Consider the following 20,470-nt stretch of genomic DNA (forward strand, 5'->3'; position numbering starts at 1 on the left):
GACTGCTTTGGCATCTCCACAAGTAAAGTAAGGAGTAAATCTTAACAACTGCAAATTAATTTTAAGTGACTGCATTATTGTTTGTTGGAGTTTTTGTTTTAATTTATTATTATTGTAACATTCTTACATGTTGCATTTTAGTCAACAGAATTGATCATATAATGTTACAATATGAAGTTTAACTTTGTTATTTATAAATATATATATGACATGATTTCTATAATAAAAAAAAATCAATGTGTTAAAGTGGTCAATTAAAGATCAAGTATATTTATAAATTCATAGAAAAATGTCTTTGAGTATATATGTAATATGTAGTTGTATCATGATTATGTTAAAATTCTCCTTAGACATATCATATAGTCATAAACATAGGTGATTTATTTACATCCTTAGTCTAATTTGTTTATATATATTCTATTAAAGCTTATTTACTTTTGTTTATTTACTATTACAATAAAATTTATTTTAGTTTGATAAAAATGAGGATTACAAATATATTTTAAAAAGTCTGAGTGAAATTAGAAACATTCATTTTGAAATGTGAAACTAATCATTATTGTTGGACTGCATCAAAAAGAATCAGTAGACAATTAGAATATAACTATAATTTTATTACAGTTAACTAATACTTGCTTTAATTAGAAGTTGAAAATAAATCTTATTTATGTATCTTTTATTTTTACAGATAACAATAGGAATGAAGAAGAGCTTGGAATATTTCAGTTTTGAGAATTTATGAAACAGAGGACTATTTGACAATAGATGATGTTTCACACGTAGATGATGTTTCACACATAGATGATGTTTCACACGTAGATGATGTTTCACACATAGATGATGTTTCACACAAAGATGATGTTTCACACATAGATGATGTTTCACATGTAGATGATGTTTCACACGAAGATGATGTTTCACACAGACTTTTTTACATTAATGCATCTTACATTTTTAAGATACATTTGTATATCATTATTGGAGTTTTTATTTTTTATTTAGATTCAAAGTCTTAAGTATTTTTGTTTAATTTCTAAAAGTTTATTTATTTTTATACTTATTTAAATTTTTATTTACATATGATTAATTTTACTTATTTAAATTTTTATTTACTTATGTTTCATTTTACTTATTTAAATTTTTATTTACATATGCTTCATTTTTACCTTATTTTTATATTTTTCATCCTTTAACTTATTTTTGTTTATAAATATACACACAGCTACATTTATCATTTTCAGCAGAGCCTATTTGATAAAACAAGATCAAAAGGTACCAACTTCAAGGATATAAATTTTTGAATAAATTTTTCTTGTTGACAATTACTGTAGTTGAAACAAATTTTGACAAAAAAGTCAACCTAAAATGTAAAATATACTATAAGTCATTGTTGGGGATTTTCTTCCTGCAAGGAAAGACTACTGTTTCTGTAACCGAATGCTAGTCATTATATTTTGTTTAGGGAAAGACGGTATTGCACCCTAAGTACCTATAATTGTGAATGCTGGTCATTCTTTCTATGTTTTGGGGAAAGACGGTATTGCACCCTAAGTACCTATAATTGTGAATGCTGGTCATTCTGTCTATGTTTTGGTGAAAGACGGTATTGCACCCTAAGAACCCTATAATTGTGAATGCTATTCATTCTGTGTGTTAATTAATGCTAGTTATTCAGTTTGTAGTTTTTATCTTGACATTCATTTGCCAAGTACAGTGACTAAATTATCTGCAAGTTAATGGATTATGATCCATAGGACTGATTCAAAAGGACATATTAAATATGTTAAAGCTTGATAATGTAGCTGGTGTAATTTTGTTTTCTTTCATTTAAAAAAAATCCTCTTGTTTTTTAGTGTAATAAAAATTGAATCTTATGTATGCTTTAGTGTTCTATTTGGATAAACTAAGTGTTAACAAGTAATTTCTATCACCTATATCCAAACCCAAACCATCCACCAAGACCATTGTATAAATGGTAAAATAATCGGTGCAAAACAACTGTATCCAATGTTTATAGATATAGGAAGATGTTGTATGAGTGCCAATGAGACAACTCTCCATTCAAATAACAATTTATAAAAGTAAACCATTATAGGTCCAGGTACGGCCTTCAACACGGAGCCTTCTTATCTATATACAAAAAAAAACACAGGAAACATGTACAAATTACATAATCAAACGACAACTACTGTACATCAAATTTCTGACTAAGGACAGGTGCAAACATTTGCAGTGGGATGTAGCCCGATTGATTTTTCAATTTGTTTTACATTGACAATCTATTAACATTAATGGTTATTTCATGTTTCATCACAAGTTGGGGATTTGCATGGTCAAGTTTCAATGTATTACTGATATATAGGTGGATGTTATTAAAGGACAATTAACTGTAAGTTGAAAACTTGGATAAAACCATCACAAAAAAAAAACATCGATGACATTCACATGACAATCATGCGTCTACTTTACAACATGGATCACACGACTCTAAGCAACATAAACCGCACAAAAATAAAGGTGATCTCAGGTGCTCTGAATGAGAAAGTTGATCCTGCTCAACATGTAGTATTAAGAATTATATGCCCAAGTGTTCTTTTCCCACATGGGATCACATGATTTGTGTAAAACCTTGGTTTTTTAATACTATAAATTCAAAAAGTATTGTGTGCATTTTTCTTCCTGTCTTTGAATAATGACCTAAAATGAAAGATTCACTGTATTTTAATCAAATTGATATAAGCTATCAGAATATAAGTTCTTTTTGATGGGATATTCATCCAGTCACATTGTTGCATTAATAAAAACTTCACAATAATTTTGAATTTACAGTACCTAAAATGTCCACTGTGAAAGACTTGTAGAAAGAATAGTATGAAATAAGAGGTGTGTGGGGTTTAACACTAATTTCAATAACATAAAACAGAACCACCAAGATCAGTGAGACATATACATAGCATCTTCGAGTTTGATCTTACAAGCAACTTGGCCTTTGTTTTTTTTCCACTTTTAGTCATATACATGTATTAACATGAACAGAGACTTATGGGACAGTGTTCTTGGCTTTAAGTATTCCTGCTGATTGATTTTCAGTAGTTACACATGGCTTATATATACAGCCATAAAATGAATGATTTAGTTTCCAACAAGTTTCTTGATAAGGATAGGCACATATTAACAAATGTGGGAGTGTAACCTTTCCACAAGTCTGGTACAGCAGATTTCTTTAAACAAGAACAGACTCTAAAAAATCAAGTGAAAAGGGATTGACTCATCGGTTGGTTCCTCAAGACACAGTGCCAGGCTATATATTTGTTGATCTCGGTATAAATTAATACTAACAACTCAGGAGTTGTGAACATATGGCTAAAAATTTCCCAAGTTGTGAAATAAGAACAATAAGACCAATTTAATATTTGGGAATCTTATAAGGCTGGATCAATTCTTTTATTTTATATTTATGTATACAACACAACTACCCTAAAGATTTTCCTGGCTTGCATGTATATATCTTGTTTTAGTCCGTTGTGTAGAGATGTAGAGATTAACTTTTCATCTGGCATGTGTTTAATGGTTTTCCTTGAAAGTAGGAAAAAGGGTGAGGGGAGCACCAGTCTACTGCTATCTGTGAAACACTAAACTAGTCTCAGTGTAGTACCTAACATATGTTACATACTGCATAATGATTACATATCAAAAACAAATAATCGATTTTGAGAGTCTGAGCAACAAGGACAGATCAACAAAAGACGAAACAATTCATTCAATCTTTCACCATTTTCTACTAAGATATGTTTAAATTCGAGAAAAACATTATCCTATTGCATTGTTCTTATCATTTGTGTTGTTTGAAACGGGTAATTGGTAGTTCTAGTGCTTCATTTTGCGATGAAATAACTCAAAAAATGCCTGAAAAATGTCGTTTTTTACCCCCCCCCCCCCTTTTCAAGCGTTAATTATGTAAACAAGACAAATAGTGACGGGAAGTTCTTGGTATTGTCATGTGCCTTTATCTATCTAGGTCACATGTATTTATATCTCAACCAGTGAAAAGCTTTAGGATGCAATTGTGTCAGATATTTCTAGACGGGGGAATTACCCGCGGTTTTTTGGAAGTCAAAGGAGGTCGAAACCTTTTTTGTCATATTTCAATAAAGAAACAATTATTTTAATGATTTTTTTTACAGTCATTTAACAAAATCTATTCGGATTAAAATTGAACCGCAAATACTGTCGAATGATAAGTCGTTTTGATACATTTATTGTCTGAATGACATGCTACGTTTTTGTTTACACGCTGCTAACAGCGCCACCGCAAAAATTTGAGATTATGTCCCCTTTCCCGCGTGACCACCAGAAGTAACACTTCAATGTCACTGGCTTTCCCACTGTTTGTATACGATAAAATAGATGCTCACAATATAGCTAGATTAATTTTGTCAAAGTATATATGGTGCAGTTAATAAGTAGTAATAAAATGCAGAACTCTAAATTAATATAAAAAGGGTGAGGTCAATTCAATTTGAGGAAATCAAACGTTATACTATGTTAACAAACATTGTTATTTGTCGTTGCATATATAAACACGTAGTACATAGTCTTGTGTCGGTTTTGGTGATCATTTACTAACCTTGTCCCGTGCATTTAGATCAATACCAGCATCAATAAGCAACACCATGATTTCCGTGTTTCTTTCTCGTACAGCATCGTGAAGTGCAGTAGTACCATCCTATACATAATGACATACAATAGTTTTAACATATCATTCAATGATAACGATAGCAGATTATGTCAAATAAAAGAATAAAACAACACCGTGTCAATAAAATGTTATTTAAAAAATAAACTGCAAAAACTTATTATCATTTAAACGAATGTGTATGTGTTTGTGTATTATTTTAGTTAACGATTAACGTGCAGTGAAAATTAATTATGTTAATGGCGGTGTTATTGTCGCCGTCATCTTCGGTCAACGTTGACTATCGAAACATAACCAACGTCAATATGTAGTTTTGTTGCTCACTCTATGCAATCGTGTTTTCTGTTATTCTATGTAAACCATATCATATGTTGTGTAAAATTACAAAACAGTGCAATGTCAGTAGTTTCTCATCACATTTAAATTGTCGTTTATTGTAAGCTTCACCACTGTTTTTTTTAAGTCAACAAACTTTTCCAATATTCTGCATTCTACAATGTTTGTTATCAATCCCAATTCTATCTTACTTTTGAGATATAGTTTTTCATATGTGACGTCATTTTCCTACTGTTTCAGAAATTTCATAAATTCAAATGTGACGTAATTTTTGTGCCTTTTCGCCATCGTATGTGACGTCATTTTTATGATTTACTGCGTTGAGGCCTGGACTAAGTCGGGTGTGTCTATTCTGTGTTGGTCCTTGCATTATGTATTCGTGTTTGTTTTCTGTAATGAGTTAACACTTCAGTTTCATTATGTATATCTGTTATATTCATTTGATAACATTTACTGTTTGCAATAGCATTAATTGTTCTAAATAATAAGGATGTTCTTATCCCAAGCATAAAGACATAGCCGTATTTGACACTACCTTTTTCAACTTTTGATCTTCAGTGCTATACAACTTTGTACCTTTTTTTCACTTTCGATCTTTTATATCTGGGCGTCACTGGTGACTCTTGTGTGGACAAGGCGCGTTTTTGGCGTAATGAATTTTAAACCTGATGTTTTTTGTTATCTATTAATCATGTGTTTCTTTGTCTAATACGTTCTCCTATTTATTTGTATTGTAGTCCTGTAATATTATGTTGTCATTTCAATGTTATATTTAACATAGCCATTAAAGTGCGAGGTTTGGCATGCCACAAAACCAGGTTCAACCCACCATTTTTTCCTTTAAAAACGTCCTGTACCAAGTCAGGAATATGGCCATTGATATATAATTGTTCGTTTCTGTGTATGTTACATTTAACGTTGCGTCATTTGTTTTCTCTTATTTTTGTGTGTAATTTCACATTGCGATAAGACGTGTCACGGGACTTGTCTATCCCAAATTCATGTATTTGGTTTTGATGTTATATGTGTTATTCTCGTGAGATTTTGTCTGATGCTTGGTCCGTTTCTGTGTGTGTTACATTTTAGTGTTGTGTCGTTGTTCTCTTATATTTGATGCGTTTCCCTCGGTTTTAGTTTGTTACCCCCGATTTTGTTTTGTGTCCATGGATTTATAAGTTTTGAACAGCGGTATACTACTGTTGCCTTTATTTATGGATGATTCTAATTTGTCACTTTTCACTAATTTTGCAACCTTACTTTACTGAAGAGTATCCACACACACACTAGAAAGCTAATTGCGTCTAGTTTAACATCACATATGATGCTGTAAATGAATGTTTTGGTATTGACGATAATTCAATATAATTGTAAGTTTAACTTATAATCCACTGACCCGATCCTGTATATTGATATCAATGCCACCATCAATCAGCAACTTGACGATTTCTGTGTATCCGTGATCTACAGCAATGGGAAGTGCAGTGTTATCATACTGGATTGAAAAAATACAATTTTAACATAATATGAAATAAAACAGGAAGCAACCTATTGGACTAAAGAAAGTAAAACAGCATAGACTGGCACTTAGCATAAAGTAAAACTGGTACCGGATATCAGAGTTTTATACGAATTTGTCATTAGTTAATATTGCATGGTGCATGGATGCATTTAAGCTTTATGAATATACATAGGATGATTATTATTTAGGGATCAGCTAAAGTCCGACTACAGCTGCGGGAGTTTTTCTCGCTGTGTTGAGGACCCAATGGTTACATTGATATTGTTATTTCACAGTCCAGTATAAAAGGAGATTTTGTTTGATTGACATCGAGACCCCTATCCACCTACGTTTAAAAAAAATGGAGGTAAACATTTCCTCCTTTAGTTTTGTTCGAGACTTTAATTATCAATAAGGATTTAAACTGATTTAATAAAATAATTGCCCATCTTTTTTATTGTTTCTTGAATTAAAATTTACAATTGTCAGAATGTCTATTTCTAAATTTATCAGTCGACACCTTCCTCCCTTGTCTTGAAAATTTTTAAAAAATTGATATAATTCAACTTACGTCGTAGCCATATGGCTACCCAACGTGCAATGCTCTGACTATTTGTAAATAAAATGTATTCTTTGAATTATTTTTAATAGTATTGACAAAATTGATACTAAAATGTATTCTTGTAGTTTTGTTGCTCACTCTATGCAATCGCATTTTCTGTTATTCTATGTAAAACATATCATATGTTGTGTTACATTACAAAAACAGTACAATTTCAGTAGTTTCGAGTACTTATATCAGTGTGCTCTCAAATAATTTTTATTTGGTTTAAATTTTCAGTACATGTCAGTTGAATATTGTTTATGTTTTATGTATTTGTCGTATGATATTATTTCATCACATTTAAATTGTCGTGGAATGTAAGCTTCACCACTAGAACTGTTACAATTTGCCCTTGTGTTTTCTCGATATATTGTGACCACAACCTTAGGAAATTTTGTTTAAGTCAACAAACTTTTCCAATGTTCTGCATTCTACAATGTTTGTTATGGAAGATTATAATATGTCACTTTTCACTAATTTTGCAACCTTACTTTACTAAAGAGTATCCACACACACACACTAGAAAGCTAATGTCGTCTTGTTTGACATCATATATGATGCAGTAAATGAATGTTTTGGTATTGCCGATAATTCAATATGATTGTAAGTTTAACTTATAATCCACTGACCCGATCCTTTATATTGAGATCAATGACAAAATCAATCAGCAACTTGACGATTTCTGTGTTTCCATCTTCTACAGCAATGTGAAGTGCAGTGTCACCAACCTGGATACAATTTTAACATAATATGAAATAAAACAGGAAGCAACCTATTGGACTAAAGGAAGTAATACATCATAGACTGGCGCTTAGCGTAAAGTCAAACTGGTATCCGATATCAGAGTTTTATACGAATTTGTCATTAGTTAGATTGATTATTGTTTACGGATCAGCTAAAGCCCGACTACAGCTGTGGGATTTTTTCTCGCTGTTTTGAGGACCCAATTGTGACATTGATATTGTTATTTCACAGTACAGTATAAAAGGAGATTTGGTTTGATTGACATCGAGACCCTATCCACATACGTTTAAATGAAGTGGATGTAAACATTTTTAAGAATTCGTATATTGTATGGTGCACGGATGCGTTTGACTTAATGAAGATACATAAACAAACTATTGTTTAGGGGACAACTGAAACCTGACTAAAGTGCGGTATCTTGTCGCTGTGTTAAACACTGACATTACAATGTTTGTTATGGAAAATTCTAATTTGTCATCTGTCACTAATTTTGCAACCATACTTTACTAAAGTGTATCCACACACACACTAGAAAGCTAATTGCGTCTAGTTTGACATCACATATAATGCAGTAAATGAATGTTTTGGTATTGCCGATAATTCAATATGATTGTAAGTTTAACTTATAATCCACTGACCTCATTCTGAATATTGAGATCAATGCCACCATCAATCAGAAACTTGACGATTTCTGTGCATCCGTTCTCTACAGCAATGTGAAGTGCAGTGTTATCATACTGGATTGAAAAAAAAAATACAATTTTAACATAATATGAAATAAAACAGGAAGCAACTTATTGGACTAAAGAAAGTAAAACAGCATAGACTGGCACTTAGCGTAAAGTAAAACTGGTACCCGATATCAGAGTTTTATACGAATTTGTCATTAGTTAATATTGCATGGTGCATGGATGCATTAAAGCTTAATGAATATACTTAGATTGATTATTGTTTAGGGATCAGCTAAAGCCCGACTACAGCTGCGGGAGTTTTTCTCGCTGTGTTGAGGACCCAATGGTAACATTGATATTGTTATTTCACACTACAGTATAAAAGGGAGATTTGGTTTGATTGACATCGAGACCCCTATCCACCTACGTTTAAATGAATTGAATGTAAACATTTATAAGAAATCGTAAGGCCTTCAACAATTTTAACATGATATGAAATAAAACAGGAAACAACTTATAACATTAAAGGAAGTAAAACAACATAGACTCTCACTTAGCGTAAAGTCAAACTGGTACCCGATATATTACATTGTTATCGTTATCTTAAAGTGCAGTATTAAAAAGGAGATTTTGTTAGATTGTCATTTGTAACCAATCGTACGACCTTCAGCGTCACTGATGAGTCTAATGTAGAAGAAACGCGCGTCTAGCGTACTAAATAATAATCCTGGTACCTTTGGTAACTATTTACACCACTGGGTCGATGCCAGGTCGACATTTCGTCCCCGAGGGTATCACCAGTCCAGTAGTCAACACTTCGGTGTTGACATGAATATCAATAATGTGGAATTTTTTTTTTATAAATTCCCTGTTTGCAAAACTTTGGATTTTTCGAAAAACTAAGGATTTTCTTATCCCAGGCATAGACTACCGTAGTCGTATTTGGCCCAACTTTTTGGAATAATTGTTCCTTAATACTCTTTAATTTGTACTTTTTCGACTTTATAAATATTTTGATATGAGCGTCACTGATAAGTCCTATGTAGACGAAACGCACGTCTGGCGTACTAAGTTCTGGTACCCTTGATAACTACTTTAACAATAAGAACAAACCATAAAGAATGTGGTGGGATTAATCATTTTAGTAAGGGCTCAACCAGGGACAGTGGTTTGTAACTTCAATTGTTACTACTTTACTAATGAGTATCCACACATACAATAGCAAGCGTAATTTGTTTACTTTGACATGCACATATGATGCAGTATATTTGGTTTTTGTTATGGCAGATGAAGCAATATGATTATAAGTTTTACTTATAACCCATTGACCTGTCCCTATATATTAAGCACGAAAAAAGCATCGACATGGTGCATGGATGCGTTTTGTTTGGCTTTATAAATATTTCAATATGAGCGTCACTGATGAGTCTTATGTAGACGAAACGCGCGTCTGGCGTACTAAATTATAATCCTGGTACCTGTGATAACTATTTAACATAATGAAGATACATTAACAAAATAGTGTTACCTGACTCAAGTGCGGTATCTTTTCGCTGTGTTAAAAACTGACAATGATGTTGTTAGTTTGCAGAACAGTTTTGAAAGGAGATTTGGTTTGATTACAAACGAGACAACTATCAACCTACGTTCATATGAAGTAAATGGAAACATTTAGAAGCAACCGTACGGTTACAAAAAAGAGAACAAAGAATAAAAAATGTGCATGGTTAAATATGTTTAAACATGCGCTCAACCCTCCCTTAACCTGGGACAGTTGTGTAACAGTACACAATAAGAACAGACCATACAATTCAGTTGGAAAATGCTTACATGATAAGATCGATACAAACAGAAAAACATCAAACAAAAATATAGATCAGACGTGCAGGAGTATTTATCCTGATGACAAGGCACCTAATTTGCATCAAACATTTTACGCCTCGAAAGCTTAACTGGCGTCAATAGTTGAAGCTATAATCCCTATAATCGTAATTAAACTACATAGTGTTATCCATTGCTTTGTTTTTTGCAGAACTATTAGCTTGGTTTATATATTGAAAGGCACTCTTTATTTGCTTGATGCATATGCTTTTATGATTATAAAGATACTGTCATATATATAAGACGATGTGGTATGAGTGTCAATGAGACTACTCTCCATCCAACCCTGGGACAAAAACATCATTATTATCAAGAACAATACACAGATTTGCAGACAGTAAATTTTATAAAATGACTATATAATAGATATACATGATTAAACTGAAATAATGACTAGCTATAGATAAACTCATCATAGATTCCTGGATTAAAATTGTAGATTTTTGACAGACGCGCTTATTTTGTACAAAAACGCACAAGTGACGCTCTGAACTAAAAAAAATAACGAAGTTGAAGATTTAAGAGTTAATTCACGATTTGCCAAATCAAATGAACAGTCTTAACGTAGCGTGCAAATATTTAATCATGCTGCAAATGTTTGCACCTGGTCTAAGTCAGGAATATGATTTACAGTAGTTGTCGTTTGTTTATGTTATTTATACGTGTTTCTCGTTTCTCGTTTTTTTATATAGATTAGACCGTTGCTTTTCCCGTTTGAATGGTTTTACAGTTGTAATTTTGGGGCCCTTTATAGCTTGTTGTTCGGTGTAAGCCCAGGCTCCGTGTTGAAGGCCGTACATTGACCTATAATGGTTTACTTTTATAAATTGTTATTTGGATGGAAAGTTGTCTCATTGGCACTCATATCACATCTTCCTCTATCTAATTAAAAAAATAAAAATTCAGACGACAAATATAACTATTTGTTCTAGAACAACATCGCTTGACAACGGCTACAGTCCGGCTGATATTTTGATAAGGCGAAAACTAAATACATAGAGTGGGGCGCTCATATTCGCCGTGGACACATTTCGCCGTTTCATGATTTTGAGGTGTAAAAACTTCAAAGGATGGTTGAAATTGAAGAATATGCCGGTAAATTATATTTTTATAACAAATATGATTATTTTTGAAAATGAGACCAAATTTCGGCACTAACTTCAAAGGACCAAAAAACGGACAACGATTTTCAGCCAATTTCCTGAATGAAAAATTGATTTCAAAGAAGTATTTCTTTAGTAATTCTTTGACTGACTGCCCTAAATTTCAGTTTTTTACACCTTTCAAATGTCTGCTATTCATCTATAATGAAATTTATTTGATAAATATTGTTTAAAGCTGCAGTTATTTGGTTTTAAATAGATGTGATACAACGGCGAATATGTGTCCCCCGTTGACAAAACATCAGGAAATTTCAAACACCCTTTAATCCAACATTTCAAATGATTTTTCTCAAAACAAACACGTTTTAAAGCTAAGAATATTTTGCATTTGAAGTTATCTTCATATAAAAATATCAGTATACTTCAAAAATATAAAGACCAGAACAACAACTGAAGAAAACATGGAAAGCTATGGCGAAAATGAGCACCCTACTCTAGGTCATACTCTGACAATGATGAAGTAAGTAGGAAATTGTGACACTTTTAAATTCTCACTGAAAAGCCTAATACTAAATTGTTAAACATAACTTTAAAACAATTCCTAATGAATTACAATAGTAAACTGAAAGATAGCACAGTAGATGAATCTGATAAATCTAAGTGAGGAAGAACATCAAAACCGGCCAGATTAAATTTATAAATACATATAAACTGTCCCATTCATAGTAACATTTATCAGTTCATATATCAGTAATTTCCCACAACCGGAAGACGGTATTATAAGTCAATGAAATACATGTACAGTTGGGTGCAGACCAAGCATTACATAAAGTAAACGCAAGTTAACGCGGCGTGCACATATTTCGTTAGTTGACTTTAAATTTCGCGTTTACTAGTAAGCGCCCGTTTACTTCATTTACGTTAACGCGGTCAAAATGGAAATTTATAATGTCTACTCGAGTAAACGCGCGTTTACTCTGTGTCCGTTTAGTCAGTAGTAAACGGCCGTTTACTTCAGATTTCACTAGTTTAATTTTACGTGCACATAAAAGTAAACGGGCGTTTTACTACAGATTTCTTATTGTATTTTTACATGCACTTGAGAGTAAACGCGCGTTTACTTTTCGCGTTAACTAATTGTGTATATTATAAAATAATTGTCGGATGCATTTGTACATTTATTTACGTTGTTGAAATGACTTAATATTTTACGTATATGTGTTTTGAACCTTAACAATCAAAATACTTTTTATTAGAAATATAAACATTTATTAATTGCAAAAAATGTCAGTTCCAAAAAACTTTCAACAGCGGATTTTCTGTTTTTCTGTTCAAAATTTACATGTACAAATATCGACTCACAATTAAACTGGCATATTTAAAAAAAAAAAAAAATCAATAAATTAATTAAAGAAGTGTCATTTCATTAAATGCAATCGTCAATATATTGATCGAAAATGGACCGATGGATATTTTGATGTACCTTATCATGTGATATATTAGGTCAGTGTATCAAGGATACGAGTACAATCTACGTTAACGAGCGTTTACTACAAACAGTAAATGGGCGTTTACTTTTTTTTACAAAAATAGTAGATACGCCTTTTTCGCGTTAACGCGACGAAACGAGAAAGTAAACGCCCGTTTACTCTTTACAAAATTAGAAGACACGCGGTTTTCGCGTTAACGCGGAGGTAAACGCGAAAGTAAACGCCCGTTTACTATTTATGTCTAATAAAATTTTGAAGTTAACGCAGAGTTAACGCGGCGTTTACATGAAGTGCACGCGAGTAAGCGCCGCGTCAACTTTTTAGGGCCGTTTACATGTAATGCTTGGTCTGCACCCAACTGTAACTCTAAAGTCTTGGAAAACACCAGGGTGCATCTGTTGATTATCAAGTTGCAATTCTTATTAGATGCTTACGTTACTATATAGTTCTTCTTTATTTGAAAACTGTTTATGATCACTTTTGGTTGTTAATTTTATTTTGTTATAAGGGGAGGTGGATTTTAAGGGAAATAATTATGTACAGTTCAATATTCTTTTCAAAACAAGCACAAACATAGTTACGACATTTTACATAAATTCGACGTCAAATAGTTAGTGGCAGTGGCACACATGACTACGCGTAATGCTCCCCGCAATACTCGACATCCTATACACGGCACCAATGTTAGGTTTCAGTTCTATAATTCGCGTTGCTATACGGTTACGTAAATTCTGAAGGAAACACTACTGTATATTTCAATATTATATTCAAATACAGGCATTACCATAGTTACGATATTCTACATAAATACGCGACATCACATATATTTACGCATTAAACCCCCGACCCCCCTTTTTTTGGCTGATCAATGCATATGCATGGGAGCATATAGCTGGAACCCCCCCCCCTCCCTTTACTCTGGGTTGGAACCCCCCTTTTTAAAATGGCTGGATACGCCCCTGTGGATTAACAGTCATAACCAGTATCATGTATAAATATATCAAAGAAATGTATTTTGGACTCGCCAGTATAACATTTGTTTTAACATGTTGATTGCTTGGAGATTAAGCAGCTATTATCTTGCCTTGTAATTTTTCAGTTTCCCTTTGTCCGTCCCATGTTTGTCATTAAATTAGTACACTTTTAAGTTTTTTGATCAGCTAAAGTCCGTCTACAGGTGAGGGCTTTTTCGCAGTGTTGAAGACACACCCCTTTGTTGGCCTTCAGTTGTTGTTTTTTTTACTCTGTGGGCGAGTTGTTGTCCCTTTGAAACATTCCCCATTTCAGTCTCTATTTTATATTGACTTATACATCGACAAAAAAAAGTTAGCAAATGAGTTTTGTGTAGACCATCGCACTTCAGCGTTACCACCATTGCACTTCGGCTTAGCTATCAACAAGATAGCGTCACAATGACACCATCACATTTCGGCGTGATCAAAAACGAACTTAAGGTGGCTCGGCCCTTTAACAGTGAGCATATTTTAACGCATGTTTCTTACAACGAGTGCCTTAGAAACCGTCGCTTTTCGGGTCTACTAAAAAAAAGCTTTGGCGACATTGGAATGCGAGCGTGAATGAAAGCACCCTTTACGATGTAAACAAGCGATGAAAATGTTCTACAACACAAAAAATACGTACGGTCAGAAATATACAGTGCTTTCTTCATTTTTCAAATAATAGTTTTAATATACACTGTTTTAAAAGCATAGCATTATAAAAAGGAAAATATAAATACTGACATGTACGACGTCGACGGTATTTGATGCGTTCGCTTCCAAACAGACATTCTCAAAATACACGTTCGCCCCTCAAGTCCTTTCGAACTCGGAGTTTGACATAACGTTGTCAGGAATAAACTGCAAACAGTCGTAGTTACTGTGAACACTTTCGATGAAATGACACCCACAAATTTTCATTATATAATTTAACGGAACCCCATCTTTTAAACCGCCAAAGTATTTCACGTGCATATATTACCCATATATATATTTAACCAAAACAAGAACTCGTTATACAACTACTCTCATTAACCAGTTTTAAACTTATAAAAAGTATAACTATAACACAGAGGAAATCCCAAGTATCGACGAAAAGAAATTTAAAATATCTTGCCAATGACGCAATGTTTACCCGTAAACATATGATAGCGATTATCGATATAAACAACTGCATGTTTACAGTAATCGTACGGCTTTCAAATACAAATAAAACCCGTATAGTATGATTTAAAGGCACCGGGGTTTATTTTCAAGCTATCTTTTAGCGTTTTATAACATTTTGTTACAGTCATCATGGTCATATTAATTACTTTTTTTCTCTGAAAGATCTTAATTTCTAAGTTTTTGTTAGGATTTTATTCCCAAGAATGTGAAAAAAAAGAAAAATATTTAGAATTACAGGACTTGAAAAAAGACAGTCAATTTGTAAATTAAGAAAAAGCGCTCACTCTTTAAAAATTGAGACAGACACATATTAAAAAAAAACATATAGAAAGATCTGAACGTCTTTGTTCTAATTGCTCACTTGGTGAAGTTGAAGATGAGCTTCATTTTTTATTAGAATGCCCTCTTTATGATACTCAAAGGGACGATTTTTTCCAAGACATTTCTAACAATTGTTATAATTTTATAAATTTAAATAAATCTTCTAAATTTGATGATAATAATTAAGTATTTTTGTTTTCCAAAAACTAATTTGAACATGTCAATTTTACAGTAACACGTAACATTTTCATTTAATCAAATAATGGGCACGAACATATCGAACAATTTTCTCGTATCATAAGTGTATCAGTTTCCCGAACACTAGTCACATTTCACTAAATTGATTATTTATTTTACGCAGAAATAAAAGGACACTTCAATAATTTGCTGTTTGTCACTTTTTCATGTAGATGAAAATTGACCAATCGTAACCGGGACGTGGTATTCCGACCTTATATCGGTCTATGATATTATCCCTCAATACTGCATACTTTGCGGAGGACCGCAAATTGTTCCGTTTGACATGCATGTCAATATTTTGACTAAAGGACACACACCCGCAGTTACCGGACAGTTCCAAACACTACTTAAGACTTTATAAATAAAAAAAATCTACTTACTAGGTTCAGAAAAAAGTGGGGATTGTAATTTTAAAAATCGCCCAGTATACAGGGACGCTATATTACTAATTAGTCGGTGATGTTCTGTCTTACTTTTTGACATGCGTTTTTAAAAGGGAAGCTAATACATGTAATAAGGAAAGTATTTGATTAAAAAACTTTAAAGTGGAGTTTGTCATTGCGACCAAAAATATGAATGATATAAAATTTTCTTTGTTAACACTGGTTTGATCCACCTGATGCAAAGAAACGTAAACAAAGTTATCGATCTACGCATGATGATATAATAAGATGTTTTTTTTATGATATTTACTTTTAAATTTGAACTTTTGTGGATAGTTGTTCATTGACAATCTTCTTATGTTCATAACGTATAGGATTAACATAGAAATATGACAAATCTGACAGACGTTCCCTTGCTTAGACAGAGTGTTCATAAAGCTGGATGTATAAATACGAAGCCTCCTAGTGTAAAAAGAGGGGGGTTTTGCACATACTAAGCATACATTGTTGATTCATTTTCTTATGGCAGTTCATATATCGAACTTCTCATACTTTGCATAACTTTCATGATACTTATCATCTATATGTTTTCATCCGTATTATGCTTGAAATATTTTTCAGTGAAAGTTTAATATGCACACATTAAATTGTTGTTATGTGCAATACATACAAAAGAACATAATTTCTGGGTCTTTTATCATAGCTGCCTACGCCATATCGATTTTTATCATTGGTGAAGTCGGTACGGTGACCTATAGTAGTTATCATCTACGTAAATCGGTCTCTGGTGGCAAGTTGCCTCATAAAAATTATACCACATCTTCTTTTTTTATATGTATATTTCACACATCTCCCCAACCTTTGTAATTGAAAATATATTATGGTAAAGTTTGCCAAATACATATTTCATTGTGAAAAGTTTTATTTGAGGGACCTGAACATCACAGTTGTAATATATCTGCAAGAACAACTTGATGTACTAAATTTGAAACGGTGAGTAGACAGATTTGGTTGGATGCATTGATATTGATTTTAACCACGATAGCTGTGAATAAAATGTGAAAAAATAATTTCTTTAAAAATATAATGCTAATACAAGCAAACTATAAGGACTTGTTCCAATACACACAAGTATCAGGATAGTCTACACATATTTATCAAGTTGTTATAACATATTCCTAGAAATATCTGCACATATGACAGTCACAGCTTTCAGCACATATATTGTGTTAAAGAGTGCACAAGCTGAAATGTCTCAACTGCTGTACTAATTACCATTCATGATGGTTTTGTTATTCATATTCCTAAAGATTAAAGTTTTACTACAACTATCAGATTTTTTAAGATTATAAATAAGAATAAAAATGAGGCAAAAGTCAGATACATCAATCCAAGTCAGCCTTACATACACTATGGCGAAACCACACATTTTCATAAAAGGGGGGTGTTGGTACTTACTGCCATTGAGAGGCCAGCTCCTGTTATTCCCTGTATAATCAACAAACGAGCCCCTCCCAAAAAATCCCGACTATTTACAATCATCCTAGCAACAAAATATTTGAAACATACGTAATGTTCAAGAAACAGAAAAAAAACATGAAAATGGGGTATAAAATAAAAATGCGTCGCTGAGTGCAGCCTGATACAACCGCAGATAAATAACCCTGAACAGTTTGGGCAAATTTGGACCCAATATTTAAGCTGGATACTATCTGAATTTGGATTGTGATAAATTTTTTGACATAATATAGGTTTCTGGCACAACATAAATGTAGTCAAAGATCTTACATGTACAAATCTATCACACAATATTGTCAGTGTGCAATTTAAGATTTCGTCTTGAAACTTTTACAAAATTTGAAATTTGAATACACTAAAAACATTTTGAACAAATCCCAGCCTTTCCTTTGGTGCACAATTCAAGAGAGATCCATACACTTAAACACAAATTATTGTCTGGAAACGAGAAATGTTTTTTTTTTACTTTTTTCGGCTCCCAATTCCTACATGTTTGAGGCATTAACCAAAATTCAATCCAAGTCTTTCCTTTGTTATATGGAGCATTTTGGTACAATTTCAGAGAGATCCACACACTTGCACACAAGTTATTGTCTGGAAACTAGGCAAATGCTTGTTTTTGGCCCTATAACTCCTTAAATGAATCCTAACCTTTTACTTGTGGTAGTAAGCATTGTGGTACAATTTCAGAGCAATCAAAACAATTATACATAAGTTATTATACTGAGAGTAAAAAAATACCCCTAATTCCTAAACAGATTGGACTATCATCACCACAATCAAACCCAACCTACTTTTTGTAGTATTGAACCTTCTGAAAAATGTTAATAAATATCTTTTCTCTTAAACAAAAGTTATTGTCTGGACACCAGTGTGTCTTCAAGGCAATGACGACATCATACATGTACCATTATACTATCCTAGAATATTTTTGCAGTCGTGTAAAAAGAAGATGTGGTATGATTGCCAATGAGAAAACTCTCCACAATAGATAAAAATGACACAGAAATTAACAACCATAGGTCACCGTACAGATATAACCTGCTGTATATAGGCATATTTGGTTTTTATTCATTATTTTGTACATTATTTATGCGGTTAGTTTTCTTATTTGAATTGTTTTAAATTGTTCATTTGTCATTTTAAGGCCTTATGTGCAGAATATGTTTTATTCATTGTTGAAGGCTGTTTTGGAGATCTATAGTTATTTCTGTGTTATTTGGTCTCTTGTGGAGTGTCTCATTTACAATCATATCACATCCTCTTATTCAATATTTCAATTTATACATTTAATAATCATTCCAATACACACAATATAGTAGACCTATTGATTACATTATTTAGTATATACAAATGGCTTTGCTAGTGCATGTACATGTACTTTTAGTATAAGAAAAACACAAACTTTCAAAACTTGACTCTTGACAATAATATCCATAATCAGGTAACTTCAAACCTTGATCACGTATCTTTGAATTTGAAATGAGGTTGAGATCTGTGTTGCAATCTGTATCAATTTAAGTGATATCTTAGTTTACAAAACAATATTTATCTGATTTTATGATCAGTAATCTGGATCTTCATGATACTGTACATTCCGAAATTATTGTGATGTTTTAATTAATGCAAATAATGCGAAAGGGTTACTATCTCAAAAATAATAATTCGCATTCTGATAACTGAATATTAAAGATCTTTATGCAGAATTTTTGGTAATTACAATAATTGAACTAAACATTTAGTCCCTCTTGAAAAAAATGTAATAATTTCAGAATTTACTATTATAGGTAAATAGGTTATCAGCTATATGTAGCATGGTTAGTGGGACACAAGTTGTTTTGTTTGGTTGCTGTCTCATAATATCCAGAAAATATAACTTTTGAAATAGAAACAGAATAGCATATGGATTGACAACCAAATGCCAAATGATGTAAAATAATCCAAGTGACCATTTAGGTCAGAGGTTAAAGATGAAACAAAGCATGTGCATTTACCACAACTGCCACTTGGTATTATGATTTCCAATATTTCCAAATATCATTAGCTGCCTTCTGTATTAAAGACAACTGCATATCATGATAAACATTTTTGGTTTATTTTCCTCATATCATATGAGATCAAATTTATGAGACATTTATTAACATTGTTAATTTCAATATGCTAGTAAATGTTGAAATGTATACAAGTAAAATCCTCAGCTGATCAGTTCTATATATATATATATTCATTATTTCTATATACCAATATGCTTCTTCAGTGGGTTTTTTTACAAGACTCAATACTCTGTATTCATCATTGGGACAGGTAGATAAAGTAGGTCATTTTGTTATCTTGTATTTTTTTTTATGGATTTTGCCAGCAGTAAAGCATACAGTTCCAAACACTAATTGAGCTTGGCTTCTTGAGAGCATGGATTCTGACAACACATTGCATATAGACACCAAGTGTAGATTGATTCCCATATGGATTCTGACAGTGCATGTACTTTGATTATTCTATACATGGTGATGTAGTTCCAAATATTGTTGATCTTGGCTTCTAATGTTGTTCTCAAGTTTCAGCTGTTTACATATAGTTCCCAATTGCAAGACAATATGATACTGGCTTCTGGTGTAAATTCTGCCAGACTCAGTACTTTGCCAATAATTTCCAAATAAAGTTGAACATTCCAGGATGTTTCACAAAATACAAAACTTGGTAGAGTGTTTAAAATGCAGCTGCGAATATTAGAGCTCGGGCACTGTTTTTTTTTAATGACGAAATATAAGTTTTGATCGAGGACAATATCGTTCATGATTCTTCTAAATATTCTTGTGTATA

At 32.4% G+C, this 20,470-nt stretch overlaps 1 protein-coding gene across 1 annotated transcript; it reads right to left on the reverse strand.

The window, feature by feature from the left end:
* Nucleotides 1-4,615: 4,615 nt before the first annotated feature.
* On the reverse strand, nt 4,616-17,674 carry LOC139508704 (ankyrin repeat domain-containing protein 2-like). Its single transcript, XM_071296008.1, has 5 exons — nt 17,591-17,674; nt 8,517-8,615; nt 7,764-7,862; nt 6,426-6,524; nt 4,616-4,726 (listed from the first exon to the last, which is right to left on the reverse strand). The coding sequence occupies exons 1-5, from the start codon at nt 17,672-17,674 to the stop codon at nt 4,616-4,618; spliced, it is 492 nt and encodes a 163-aa protein (XP_071152109.1).
* Between the last annotated feature and the right edge of the window lie 2,796 nt (nt 17,675-20,470).

Source organism: Mytilus edulis, unplaced genomic scaffold (assembly GCF_963676685.1).
Source record: "Mytilus edulis unplaced genomic scaffold, xbMytEdul2.2 SCAFFOLD_599, whole genome shotgun sequence".
NCBI lineage: Eukaryota > Metazoa > Mollusca > Bivalvia > Mytilida > Mytilidae > Mytilus > Mytilus edulis.

Excerpts from the sequence above, each read along its gene's own strand:
- LOC139508704 (XM_071296008.1), bottom strand. The coding sequence starts at position 17,674 with ATGATTGTAAATAGTCGGGATTTTTTGGGAGGGGCTCGTTTGTTGATT. Across the intron at positions 8,616-17,590 it reads GAGCTGGCCTCTCAATGGCA|TATGATAACACTGCACTTCA; the intron begins GTAAGTACCAAC and ends TTTTCAATCCAG. Across the intron at positions 6,525-7,763 it reads ATCTCAATATAAAGGATCGG|TATGATAACACTGCACTTCC; the intron begins GTCAGTGGATTA and ends TTTTCAATCCAG.